Source organism: Eschrichtius robustus, chromosome 13, assembly GCF_028021215.1.
Source record: "Eschrichtius robustus isolate mEscRob2 chromosome 13, mEscRob2.pri, whole genome shotgun sequence".
In the NCBI taxonomy this organism is placed as follows: domain Eukaryota; kingdom Metazoa; phylum Chordata; class Mammalia; order Artiodactyla; family Eschrichtiidae; genus Eschrichtius; species Eschrichtius robustus.
The window spans coordinates 71621674-71636026 of record NC_090836.1 but is presented as its reverse complement, the minus strand read 5'-3'; the positions used below and the strand labels follow the sequence as shown (position 1 = coordinate 71636026).

Sequence of the window (14353 nt, the reverse complement as noted above, 5' to 3'; positions counted from 1 at the left end):
AAATTCAAGACTATTCTAAACAAGTAAGTCTGTTATCCCTTACCAAAACCCTTGGGGCTAGATGTAGTTCAAAATTTAATTTCAGATTTTAGAAAGATAATGTGGCACATGTAACAGGTAACTATTGCTTAGTAACATATGACCCCCACACTTAATGACTGAAAGCAATGATGAGTTATTATTTCTTAGGGTTCTGTGGATGAGCTGTATGATTCTTCTTTGGGTCTTGTGTGAGCTAACTCATACAGTTGATTAAACTTGGAGAGCTGGGCTCTATGTGAGCTTTCATTCTTGGTTTCTTCCGGGCATTATGGACTCAGGGTAGCATTCTAGGACACAAAGGCAGAAACAGCAAGGCCTTTAAGGCTTTGCCCTGGAAGTTGCTTACTGTCACCTCCACAGCAATTCATTAGTCAAAATCATAAGACTAGCCCAGATTCTTTTCTTAAAAACCTGAGACAAATATATATTTTTTCATATCCCTGCAGAGAAAGAGATTATTAATAATTATTTTTTGGCTTTAACAGGCATCAGAGGAATTTCAGAGCTACCCAACGTGGGGAATGGTTGTCTGTATCTCTCTGATGGTCCTGGCAATACTGCCCGTCCCAATTGTTTTCATCATTCGTCGCTGCAACCTTATAGACGATAGTTCTGGTAATTTAGCGTCTGTGACCTATAAGAGAGGAAGGGTTCTGAAGGAGCCTATAAACTTAGAGGGAGATGATGCAAGCCTCATTCATGGAAAGACATCAAGCGAGATGTCCTCTCCAAATTTTGGTAAAAATATTTATCGAAAACAGAGTGGATCACCCACTCTGGATACTGCTCCCAATGGACGATATGGAATAGGGTACTTGATGGCAGATATGCCAGATATGCCAGAATCTGACTTGTAGCTGGGGGGCAAAAATCAGTGGGATCTTATCTGGTTCATTTTTATCAATGAACATTGGCTCTACTAAGAGAAGCGTTAGACTTCGCTTATCAGAGGGCGATCTCAGGTGTTCCATGGCTGTGACCTTTAATCCTAGCAGTGTACGTAAATTCACCATGAGCTTTCCTTTGGATTCTCTGGTTTACATTTGCACAGAAAGAGCCACAGACAAAGTGTACAATAACTGAGGTCCATGTTGGTCAGAATTTTCAAAAATACCTTTGGTGTTTTTTTCAAGGATTCCTATCTCTAAAAACCACAGGTGTTACCTCAGTTTCTAATAATTTCTGGATGTCATGGTATGGGCAACTCAAAAATGGTATACTTCAAAATTTATAAGTTTGCCTTCAGGGTAACCCCCAGGGTTACAATGACCAGTTCCGTAAGTTGGTGCTGCTCAGCACACTTCCATGAATATATTCTGTAGATAGGCTGTACTTATTTTGGTAGCATTGATACCTTCTTAGGCAATTAGTTGAAGAAAACTGCAAAATATTTTCTTATGTAATAGCTGTATAGAGCAATAGTATCAAAGAATAAGAAGGCACTAATGCTGGGATGAAAGGTGAGGTTCTGAGGTGACTGGGGATCATGTGTGTGATGGCTGTATATTTTGTGTAAAATATATGTGTGAAAATGATCTACGAATGAGTCACTCAGCACTCTCAAGAATTATGCAGATTCCGCATTTTTTTATGCGTGTGCCTAAAAATCTACTTGATATTTATTGCGGTTTCAAGATTACTCATAGTATATTTGTAAAATATACTTGCAATGTATATAGATGTATATTAGGACTCTAAGTACTGATTTGAAAACTTGAAGCAAGATGGCATTTTATTTCATATCTTTCTGTTTTGCTTCTGTTTTCTGCAAATATAAATCCTTTTTTAAGTGATTGTTAAAATTGTATGGCATTACATTTTAAGCTACAAATAAACAAAGTTAAAAAATGATGTTTGTTTTTCTCATTGGTTTTTCTTGTGCCACCTGAACTAGATCATCTTGCACTTCTGTCAGCACTTAGGCATTTCATAATAATTAATCTTCACGTTCCAAGAGGGATTAATAAACTGATTAATAGAGTTACCACCACTTTAGAGACAAAGGAAAAAGACAGTATTATGGCTAAATGGTGTTCTAATGTAGTCCCAGAATTCTTGGAAAAATACTTATCATCTCCCAGGAAACCATGTGTACAGATGACTGCTTGCTGGGTCAGTACTGTCTCTGAAGTGTAAAAAATTATGATGATTTCTATGAAACTGTTCTATATATGACGTTGGATGAACCAGAACTCCACTGAGTGCCATCTAGTTAAAAAGCTTTTATTTAACTGTCCTACCACTATATTGGTCACATTTTAAAAATAATGGTGGATAAAGCAGCAAAATAGGGGAGGTAGTATACACTCTGTATCCATTGATTTTTTTTGGCCAAATATTCTTCATCTGCTACGGACATTTATTAACAGACTGCATCACAGCATTTAAAATGTAATTCCACTGGTGACAAACTTTCAGGCTGGTTTTTTTTTTTTTTTTTGCATCTTCACTAATATTATATTTTGTAGTACTTTAAAGTTTAAGAATATTTTATAGATAGGCAATATATGCACATTATACAAACTCAAAAATTATCCCAATTCAGTGTAAATTAAATTTTCCTTTCAAAATTTCTCCTAGCCACCCATTTCCCATCCTCGAAGGCAACCACAATTACAAGCGTATGTGTCTTTATAGAGGTGCTCCATGTATACACATTACATAATGACAGCATTCGGTATTCTCTCCTCAATCTTACTTATTTCGAGAAAAAATTGATTTTGGACCGTGTTTCACATGAAGGCACATAAATCTGCCTCTTTATTCCAGAAGTTGAGGTAATATAAATTTTATTTATTTTCACATTGAAGCAGCATTTTCTTCCATAAGCTACTCAATGTTAGAAAGTTTGTAGCAAATACTTACTTACTTTACCTGCCAGCTTTTAGCTTAACATGATAATACATTGCCAAATAGCACCATCCCTCTACACTCCCTCTCTTGCCATGAGGGCTGTTAATTTACAGTCTGGATACCTGCATTGCACTAGGGAATAGGTCTTCGCCCTTCCATTCACAGAGCAATACGAAGAATACAGGAATTGTTTGAGATGGAAGAGAATCTGAACAGCTTCTAATGCGCCCATGTAGCAGATGAGGAAACTAAGGCCACAGAAGTGAAAGGGAATGAACAATCTTTCCTTTCTGCTTTTTTCAGTCAGTTCTTCAGCTGTTCATTCATTTATTCACCCATTCTTTCAGCATCTATTCACCAAGAATCTGCCTTATTCTTAGCACTTATCCCAGACACCACTGTAATTGAGGCGTAAACTATTCATCTTTTCCCAACTTTCTCACATCTGCCTGGGAGTGCCCTTACCTGCTTTTTCCCAGGCAGTGTAGTATTTAATCAATAAACAGTAGTATGAAGTATCCTTCTCTGTACTCCAAAATTTGAGGCTATTTGCTTTTATATTACTTTCCAGTATTTCTGTAAACTCTGGCCTAAACTTGCCCCTAGATGTAACATAGCCAAAGACTGTCTATCTTCAAGTGGAAAGCAGTCTGGGGAGTGTGACAGGAGGGCTAGTAAAGTGTTCAGAGTGGAATAAAAGGAACAGGGAGAAAATGTACTCACTTTTAGGTGTTAGAGTCATAATGAGGAAGTCTAATATCTTGGTGAAACGATGTCTTAGGGTATATTTTATGAAAGTATATTTTCATTTCCATATGTTTGTATTTAAGTGCATTATTTTAGGAAGAAGTTATCTTTTTTCATTGGCTCTTCAAATGGGTATGTGATTCCAGAATGTTTAAAATCAAGACATAGTGCTTCTTAACTATAAATATGAATTTGAGTCACTTGTGACCTTATTTCTAACTTAATGAATCTGAATCCTTTTTGGATTAGAAGCAGGACATGAGTATTTCTTTTAATACTTATTCTAATGTGCATTCTTGGTTAGGAACCATGAGTATGAAGAAGATTAAGAGGAAATCAAGTAAAATATGAATTCTAATTGTCTTTAATCAAACAGAATAAAAACTAAAGTTCAGTATCTGTGATATCTAGGGAGGAAAATAATTTGGGTAGATAGAATTTGGAATTCATAATTTTAAAAAAATTCCTTAAAAAGTAAAATATCTTTATCCCTTTGATATTTTTTCTGGCCACTGTGTTTTCTGAACACTTCCAAAAGAGATACATATCTACGTCAACTGAATATGAATAAAATCAATATCAATTATAGCCATTACATAGATTTTTCCATAAATTTTAGTTGTAGGTTTTTTGAGACAAAAAGTTTTGACAAAAAGGGAAAAAACTCTAGGTAAATATTGGAACTATTAAAAATAACATTTCCTCTAAGCTATCCATTGCTGAGTATAGAATATTTTTACCTTCATAACTTAGGACTGATGTAAAATGTTTCATATATTATTTTGCCTCAAATGACTGACTGTAAAATGGCTGATCTTCTAGTTGTCTTAATATAATTCTCGTCTAAAACATTGCCTTAAGAATGTCTATCATGTGGTGTTAAAAAGAGAAAAGGAACTGGGACAGTATTTTGTCCTAAATTCAAAGCCCTTTGGATTCTACTATTACTTTAAAACATCACAGTCATTCCCAGCACCACCATCAACACACACACACACACACACACACACACACACACACACACACACCACCACCACCACCACCACCACAACAACAAAAACAAAAACACTTGATCTATATGAATAGCAAAAGAAACATGCCCTGTGGTGCCTATGCAATACTGTATTTGGTGCCATGTAAATAAAAGAAACCATGCCTTGTAGATTAATGATGATATCTCATCTGCTATTCCTTTTCTATTTATTAACTTTTCAGGGGATAGTCAACTGCATAGTAAGGAAGATAAAGGTTCTTTAGAAGAGATTGATATTTACATTTCTGAGAATATAATTTGCTCAGGAAAAAGCCATTAAAAGAGTTGCAACAATATGTCATTTCACTGTTCTTTAAAGGAATGCTTATAAAAAGCAAAAAAAAAGCAGAACACTATACAGCACTGTACTCCAATCTGAAAAGATTGAATAAACCTTGAAATTTTCAAGCATGGTAGCAATGTGGCATTCATTTGATCTGGTCATCACTGGCATTTACCCACATTATTGATGAGGTCAGCAGAATTCAAAGATGCAGATGCCTGGCTTATATTCATTCCCCCAGAATACTCTCTGTCTCCATTGTCAGGAATATGCCTGTTTTCCCCTTCATTTTAAAGCTTTGCTTGAACTTGAGTAAATATTAAAAGGACCAGTAGGGGATCATTTGAGATCAGTTATATCAATATCTGGTAGGATTGAACAAACACGATATTTTCTCTGAGCAAGAGGAGATCTGGATAGCCCAATCTCTCTGCTAAACAAATCAATTAAAAGTTTATTCACTATATACTTCCTTTTTTTTTTTATTTTTGTAAAATGTTTATTCTCTTAAATCCAATACATTCAGAGTGTTAACAGTTTAAACGTTTATCATTTCCACCAGCTGCAGCATTATCTAAGTAAACCAAAATAAGCACTTTTACCATAGATGTAGTCAGTGATTATTAATACTTTTTTTTTTAAAGGACCTAAACTTCCCCCAAATTTCAGCATGGGTAGTTTTATTATATGTTTAATTTTCACTATATACTTTCTTTTTTTTTTTCTAATTCTTGAATTTAATTTATTTTTTTATACAGCAGGTCCTTATTAGTCATCAATTTCATACACATCAGTGTATACATGTCAATCCCAATCGCCCAATTTATCACACCACCACCCCCATCCACCTGCCGCTTTTCCCCCTTGGTGTCCACACGTTTGTTCTCTACATCTGTGTCTCAATTTCTGCCCTGCAAACCAGTTAATCTGTACCATTTTTCTAGGTTCCACATATATGCATTAATATACGATATTTGTTTTTCTCTTTCTGACTTACTTCACTCTGTATGACAGTCTCTATGTCCATCCATGTCTCTACAAATGACCCAATTTCATTCCTTTTTATGGCTGAGTAATATTCCATTGTATATATGTACCACACCTTCTTTATCCATTCGCCTGTCGATGGGCATTTAGGTTGCTTCCATGACCTGGCTATTGTAAATAGTGCTGCAATGAACACTGGGGTGCATGTGTCTTTTTGAATTATGGTTTTCTCTGGGTATATGCCCAGTAGTGGGATTGCTGGATCATATGGTAATTCTATTTTTAGATTTATAAGGAACCTCCATACTGTTCTCCATAGTGGCTGTATCAATTTGCATTCCCACCAACAGTGCAAGAGGGTTCCCTTTTCTCCACACCCTCTCCAGCATTTGTTGTTTGTAGATTTTCTGATGATGCCCATTCTAACTGGTGTGAGGTGATACCTCACTGTAGTTTTGATTTGCATTTCTCTAATAATTAGTGATGCTGAGCAGCTTTTCATGTGCTTCTTGGCCATCTGTATATCTTCTTTGGAGAAATGTCTATTTAGGTCTTCTGCCCATTTTTAGATTGGGTTGTTTTTTTTTTTAATATTGAGCTGCATGAGCTGTTTATATATTTTGGAGATTAATCCTTTGTCCTTTGGTTCGTTTGCAAATATTTTCTCCCATTCTGAGGGTTGTCTTTTCGTCTTGTTTATGGTTTCCTTTGCTGTGCAAAATCTTTTAAGTTTCATTAGGTCCCATTTGTTTATTTTTGTTTTTATTTCCATTAATCTAGGAGGTGGATCAAAAAAGATCTTGCTGTGATTTATGTCAAAGAGTGTTCTTCCTATGTTTTCCTCTAAGAGTTTAATAGCGTCTGGTCTTACATTTAGGTGTCTGATCCATTTTGAGTTTAATTTTGTGTATGGTGTTAGGGAGTGTTCTAATTCCATTCTTTTACATGTAGCTGTCCATTTTTCCCAGCACCATTTATTGAAGAGACTGACTGTCTTTTCTCCATTGTATATCCTTGCCTCCTTTGTCATAGATTAGTTGACCACAGGTGCGTGGGTTTATATCTGGGGTTTCTATGCTATTCCATTGATCTATATTTCTGTTTTTGTGCCTGTAGCATATTGTCTTCATTACTGTAGCTTTGTAGTATAGTCCGAAGTCAGGGAGTCTGATTCCTCCAGCTCCGTTTTTTTCCCTCAAGACTGCTTTGGCTATTTGGGGTCTTTTGTGTCTCCATACAAATTTTAAGATTTTTTGTTCTAGTTCCGTAAAAAATGCCATTGGTAATTTGATAGGGATTGCATTGACTCTGTAGATTGCTTTGGGTAGTATAGTCATTTTCACAATGTTGATTCTTCCAATCCAAGTACATGGTATATCTCTCCATCTGTTGGTATCATCTTTAACTTTTTTTTTTTTAAACCAGATTTTATATTTTATTCAAATCACATTTATTTTAAATTTATTTATTTATTTATTTATGGCTGTGTTGGGTCTTCGTTTCTGTGCGAGGGCTTTCTCCAGTTGCGGCAAGCGGGGGCCACTCTTCATCGCGATGCGCGGGCCTCTCACTATCGCGGCCTCTCTTGTTGGGGAGCACAGGCTCCAGACGCGCAGGCTCAGTAATTGTGGCTCACGGGCCCAGCTGCTCCGTGGCATGTGGGATCTTCCCAGACCAGGGCTCGAACCCGTGTCCCCTGCATTGGCAGGCAGACTGTCAACCACTGCACCACCAGGGAAGCCCCATCTTTAACTTTTTTCATCAGTGTCTTACAGTTTTCTGCATACAGGTCTTTTATCCCCCTAGGTAGGTATATTCCTAGGTATTTTATTCTTTTTGTTGCAATGGTAAATGGGAGTGTTTCCTTAATTTCTCTTTCAGATTTTTCATCATTAGTGTATAGGAATGCAAGAGATTTCTGTGCATTAATTTTGTATCCTGCAACTTTACCACATTCATTGATTAGCTCTAGGAGTTTTCTGGTGGCATCTTTAGGATTCTCTTTGTATAGTATCATGTCACTTGCAAACAGTGACAGTTTTACTTCTTCTTTTCCAATTTGTATTCATTTTATTTCTTTTTCTTCTCTGACTGCCGTGGCTAGGACTTCCAAAACTATGTTGAATAATAGTGGTGAGAGTGGACATCCTTGTCTTGTTCCTGATGTTAGAGGAAATGCTTTCAGTTTTTCACCATTGAGAATGATGTTTGCTGTGGGTTTGTCATATATGGCCTTTATTATGTTGAGGTAGGTTCCCTCTATGCCCACTTTCTGGAGAGTTTTTATCAAAAATGGGTGTTGAATTTTGTCAAAAGGTTTTTCTGCATCTATTGAGACGATCATATGGTTTTTATTCTTCAATTTGTTAATATGTTTTATCACATTGAATGATTTGCGTATATTGAAGAATCCTTGCATCCCTGGGATAAATTCCACTTGATCATGGTGTATGATCCTTTTAATGTGTTGTTAGATTCTGTTTGCTAGTATTTTGTTGAGGATTTGTGCATCTATATTCATCAATGATATTGGTCTGTAATTTTCTTTTTTTGTAGTATTCTTTGTCTGGTTTTGGTATCAGGGTGATGGTGGCCTCATAGAATGAGTTTGGGAGTGTTCCTTCCTCTGCAATTTTTTGGAAGAGTTTGAGAAGAATGGGTGTTAGCTCTTCTCTAAATGCTTGATAGAATTCACCTGTGAAGCCATGTGGTCCTGGACTTTTGTTCGTTGGAAGATTTTTAATCACAGTTTCAATTTCATTAGTTGTGATTGGTCTGTTCATATTTTCCATTTCTTCCTGGTTCAGTCTTGGATGGTTATACCTTTCTAAGAATTTTTCCATTTCTTCCAGGTTGTCCATTTTATTGGCATAGAGTTGCTTGTAGTAGTCTCTTAGGATGCTTTGTGTTTCTGCGGTGTCTGTTGTAACTTGTCCTTTTTCATTTCTAATTTTATTGATTTGAGTCCTCTCCCTCTCTTTCTTGATGAGTCTGGCTAATGGTTTATCAATTCGTGTTTATCTTCTCAGAGAACAAGCTTTTAGTTTTATTGATCTTTGCTAGTGTTTTCTATGTTTCTATTTCATTTATTTCTGCTCTGATCTTTATGATTTCTGCTAACTTTGGGTTTTGTTTTTTCTTCTTTCACTAGTTCCTTTAGGTGTAAGATTAGATTGTTTATTTGAGATTTGTCTTGTTTCTTGAGGTAGGCTTGTATAGCTATAAACTTCCCTCTTAGAACTGCTTTTGCTGCATCCCATAGGTTTTGGATCATTGTGTTTTCATTGTCATTTGTCTCCAGGTATTTTTTGATTTCCTCTTTGGTTTCTTCAGTGATCTCTTGGTTATTTAGTAACGTATTGTTTAGCCTCCATGTGTTTGTGTTTTTTACATTTTTTTCCCTGTAATTCATTTCTAATCTCATAGCGCTGTGGTCAGAAAAGATGCTTGACATGATTTCAATTTTCTTAAATTTACTGTGGCTTGATTTTTGACACAGGATGTGATCTATCCTGGAGAATGTTCCGTGCTCACTTGAGAAGAAAGTGTAATCTGCTGTTTTTGGATGGAATGTCCTATAAATATCAATTAAATCTATCTGGTCTACTGTGTCATTTAAAGCTTCTGTTTCCTTATTTATTTTCATTTTGGATGATCTGTCCATTGGTGTAAGTGAGGTGTTAAAGTCGCCCAGTATTACTGTGTTACTGTCGATTTCCTCTTTTATAGCTGTTAGCAGTTGCCTTATGTATTGAGGTGCCCCTATGTTGGGTGCATATATATTTATAATTGCTATATCTTCTTCTTGGATTGATCCCTTGATCATTATGTAGTGTCCTTCCTTGTCTCTTGTAACATTCTTTATTTTAACGTCTATTTTATCTGATATGAGTATTGCTACTCCAGCTTTCTTTTGATTTCCATTTGCATGGAATATCTTTTTCCATCCCCTCACTTTCAGTCTGCATGTGTCCCTAGATCTGAAGTGGGTCTCTTGTAGACAGCATATAGATGGGTCTTGTTTTTGTATCCAGTCAGCGAGACTGTGTCTTTTGGTTGGAGCATTTAATCCGTTCACATTAAGGTAATTATCGATATGTATGTTCCTATGACCATTTTCTTAATTGTTTTGGGTTTGTTTTTGTAGGTCTTTTCTTCTCTTGCGTTTCCCACTTAGAGAAGTTCCTTTAGCATTTGTTATAGAGCTGGTTTGGTGGTGCTGAATTCTCTAAGCTTTTGCTTGTCTGTAAAGCTTTTGATTTCTCCATTGAATCTGAATGAGATCCTTGCCGGGTACAGTAATCTTGGTTGTAGGTTCTTCCCTTTCATCACTTTAAGTATATCATGCCACTCCCTTCTGGCTTGTAGAGTTTCTGCTGAGAAATCAGCTGTTAACCTTACGGGAGTTCCCTTGTATGTTATTTGTCGTTTTTCCCTTGCTACTTTCAATAATTTTTCTTTGTCTTTAATTTTTGCCACTTTGATTACTATGTGTCTCGGTGTGTTTCTCCTTGGGTTTATCCTGTGTGGGATTCACTGCGCTTCCTGGACTTGGGTGCCTATTTCCTTTCCCATGTTAGGGAAGTTTTCGACTATAATCTCTTCAAATATTTTCTCTGGTCCTTTCTGTCTCTCTTCTCCTTCTGGGACCCCTATAATGCGAATGTTGTTGCCTTCAATGTTGTCCCAGAGGTCTCTTAGGCTGTCTTCATCTCTTTTCATTCTTTTTTTTTTTTATTCTGTTCCGCAGCAGTGAATTCCACCATTCTGTCTTCCAGGTCACTGATCCACTCTTCTGCCTCAGTTATTCTGCTATTGATTCCTGTCAATGATTGTCCAGCAGCTAGTTGTGCTTCTGGTGTTCTCGCAAGAGGGAGTGAGAGCATGTCCTTCTACTCTGCCATCTTGGTTCCTAATCCCACTATATACTTTATTAATACACTTTTAGGTAGAATTATGTTTATTCAGCCCTTTTATAAACAATCCTATGAGATTTAGTCATCTCAATCCTTTTTTCTGAGTTACTGTATGAAGTACTGCAATGTTGATGTAGACAACTAAACGAACAACCAACCAGCCATTCTAAATAGAAACGGCTATTCCCCATTTCTTTAGCCAAGTGAGGTCATTGATAAACTGGTTCTAGAACTTAGATTCAGTAGAATAAATCTACTTATTTACATAGTATACACTGTAGTATCATGATATGAAACTTACTATTTTATTTTTACTTTTCAACTCATCCTTATAGCTCATATCCACTAAACAGAGAGCATTTTCTCATTCAAAACTTTTTCATTTTTATTTTTTTGCCACTCTTCATAAAATATTTATATTCAAACAAATCCCAACCCCAACAAGTACATTAAGCTACCTTCCTGTTGAATTTTACAGCTGAATTTCAATAGCAAAAACAACACACCCTTTTTGTCATCACTTTGTGGTGTTCTTTCAGAACACCTTTCTGTGTTCTTCTAAAAATACAGTAGTCCACATCCTCCACTTGAATTTTTCAAAGTTTTTAATTTTTCACATTTCCAACTTTTTAAAATAAGGCTTTTAAAACTGGTTCTCTATTTTCAGGCAGATGAGTGAGCATAACACCTCTAGAATGGGGGTGATAGATAGAAGCATCATTTTTTGGTGTTCTTATTACAAAACTAAACTTTATAATGCATATAGTGATGACAAGCACTAGTTCAGAGATTTTGCCTTGATTTTGTCATGATTAAATGAAAAAGTACCTGAAATTTCACAAGTAGTTTGTTTCATAGGAATTCCATAGTTGTGTATGATTAAGGCATACGTATTTCTTTACTATGACCAAATAATTTCAGGTAATGTCAAGGCCATTAAGAATGCTTTTGGGATAGAGAGAAAGTATTTTTGTCATTACATGATCCTATTTCTGAATGAAAATGATGAAGATAATTATTTAACAATAGTCTGAATAAAATTCTAAATCTCTGTCTTTACGTCATCATCCTAGTCATCAGAGAGGAAGGTAATTTACATGTGAATGAGTTTTTGTCTTTTAACAGAAAAAGAAAGCATTGCCTGTGTAATATCATTAAAGAAAGCAAAACAATTCTGGTCTGTTCAGAAAAAAATAGGGAGATGTTTCTGGCCAAAGAGCTTACTTGTGTGCACTAGGTAGAGGAGTGGACTGTGGGACCTTGTGTTCCTTTCCCAGGTTGTGATATCCTTCACTGATCAGCCAGGCATGGCAGCCTCACCTGCTCTTACTGATTACCTCTCAAGGCTGACTTGGAACCTTGTGCTGTCCAGGTTTCAGATTTGTCTCATTGATTTCACACAAAGGAAATACTAGGAACTCTCACCTTAGAATGTAGCCCTATCAGCAGCCCCATCTTAAAACGCACAAAGGAACTAACTGGGAGAGGGTTATTGCTTAGCATAAACTATGGAAATTTTAGAAAAGTAGCTTCCAGGGACTTCCCTGGTGGTCCAAGACTCTGTGCTTGCAGTACAGGGGGTGAGGGTTTGATCCCTGGTTGGAGAACTAAGATGCCACATGCCTCACGGTGTGGCCAAAATAATTAATTAATTAATTAATTAATTAATTAATTTAAAAAAAAAGAAAAGTAGTTTCCGCACATTACTCATGTTTTAAGAAGCACAGTATGTTTTAGGATTTGAAAATCTGGAGACTCGGCTACTGAAAATTAGAGTCCAAACTTTTGAAACAGTGAAATGTAATCACTTCTGTTAAGAGCTCCAATATTGAGGTCTGGGCAGCTAGGTATAGAGAGTTTATCTATTGCATCCCTGCTCTTTATTAACACCCTTTAAGCTAGGTGTTTATAAATTTTACCTGGGTAGCCTTAAGCTTCATGTCAACCAGGTTCTCTCGGCTCTTTCCTCCCTCCTTGCCCATTTCCGGCTGCAGTGTTCTGCTCTTTTCTGTGCTTTTCTCCTTAATTCATAGCTATTAGTCAAGGAATGAATGACTAGGAGAAGTTTTAGGCTTTAGCTCCACTCTCTGTGGCAGCTACCGTTTAATAGAGAGTGCAGCCTTAAATCCATTCCACCCTTAATCCACAGAGCCCTAGTACTTGGGGAGGCAGTGGATTAGGTTTTTACTTACTCCACCCTCCTTTCTATTCAACTCAAGCAGCATCACTTTTTTCTGTTTTTAGGTTGGGTAACATTTTATTAAAAAACGAATTCTAAAAGTTTATAAGAACCTATATATAAAAAGAAGACTTTGGTCCTGGAATTGGATTTAATTTTTTCTTCATATGAGTTCTACCACTTAATACTATGTGACTCTAGATAATTTATCAAGCCAATCTGAGCTCAGTTTCCTTATCTGTAAAGTGGGATTAATAACAATATCTATCATATAGAGGTATTATGAGAATTAAAGAAGATAATGAGATAAAATGCTCAGCACAGTTGCTGGCCCATATTAAGTGGACATTATATTCAGGCATTTTCCAAAAGCTGAAGATGATTCTTTACCAGCTTGAGGCTTTCCAGAACCCACAAAAGTCAAACCACATATAAGTACTTCCTATTTTTCCTGTGTGTAAGACTGGCCCTGAGATGCCAAGACAAATTAAGCTTCTTGATTTAGAAATGGCCAAGACATTATATACTTCTCCTCTGTTCTATTCCACATATATTTACCAAGCTTATGCTTCTTGTAAATTACAGCCAAATTAGAGGAGCCAAATATAAGATACAATCAATGAATGCAGGGCTGAATATAGACAATGTAGTCCAAAAGTCAAGAGTCAGGGACCGAGGGAAGAAATGGGAACTAAGAAGCAAAGGAAAGAATGAAGCCTGAGGGACCAGAACTTTGACTGTGAACAGGGATACCCAAATCTTCACATGGGGATAGCAATGGTTGGTTGTACTGCCTTAGAAGAACCAGATCAGTGCAGACCCTTCTTGCCCCCTATAAGCATAATATAGCCAGATGACAGGTAAATATATGCAAAGCAAGGTGGACAGTGTATAGTGACAAACTCAGATCCTTCAAGTTAAACACATTTGAGAATCTAGAGAGCAGGAGGGAATGTTGGAAACTGGGCTCCTCGTCTAAATTCATTCAAAACGATTGTTAAAAAAATTAAGAAACATATGTTCTAATGAAATAACACATTCTAAGAGCCAGATTCTGCTAACAGGCTGCCAGTCTGCTACCACATCCACATGCAATAACTCATTTGTTCTTACTACCATCATGGCATCCATATAAAATCTTGGGAATCACCTGCCCAGGGAGTATTTCTACATGCACTATTATCTTGGCGGGTGAATGAGAAGGCACTACACTTAACTTAGGAAACTTCTTGGGTGCTTAGACAATTGCATTTACCTAAAGACATACCCATATAGAAAATTATAGAGAGAGGAAAATATGTAAAAATGCCTTG

General features: G+C 36.4%; 1 protein-coding gene across 3 annotated transcripts in view; it reads left to right on the top strand.

The window, feature by feature from the left end:
• Nucleotides 1–1711, top strand: part of SLC6A15 (solute carrier family 6 member 15) — a 47332-nt gene extending 45621 nt beyond the window's left edge. For all 3 annotated transcript variants that reach the window (XM_068560354.1, XM_068560353.1, XM_068560355.1), the window contains exon 12: nucleotides 528–1711. In XM_068560354.1, the coding sequence (XP_068416455.1) occupies nucleotides 528–899 (372 nt within the window). In that variant the 3' untranslated portion in view covers nucleotides 900–1711. The remainder of the gene's footprint in view (nucleotides 1–527) is intronic.
• The last annotated feature ends 12642 nt before the right edge of the window (nucleotides 1712–14353 follow it).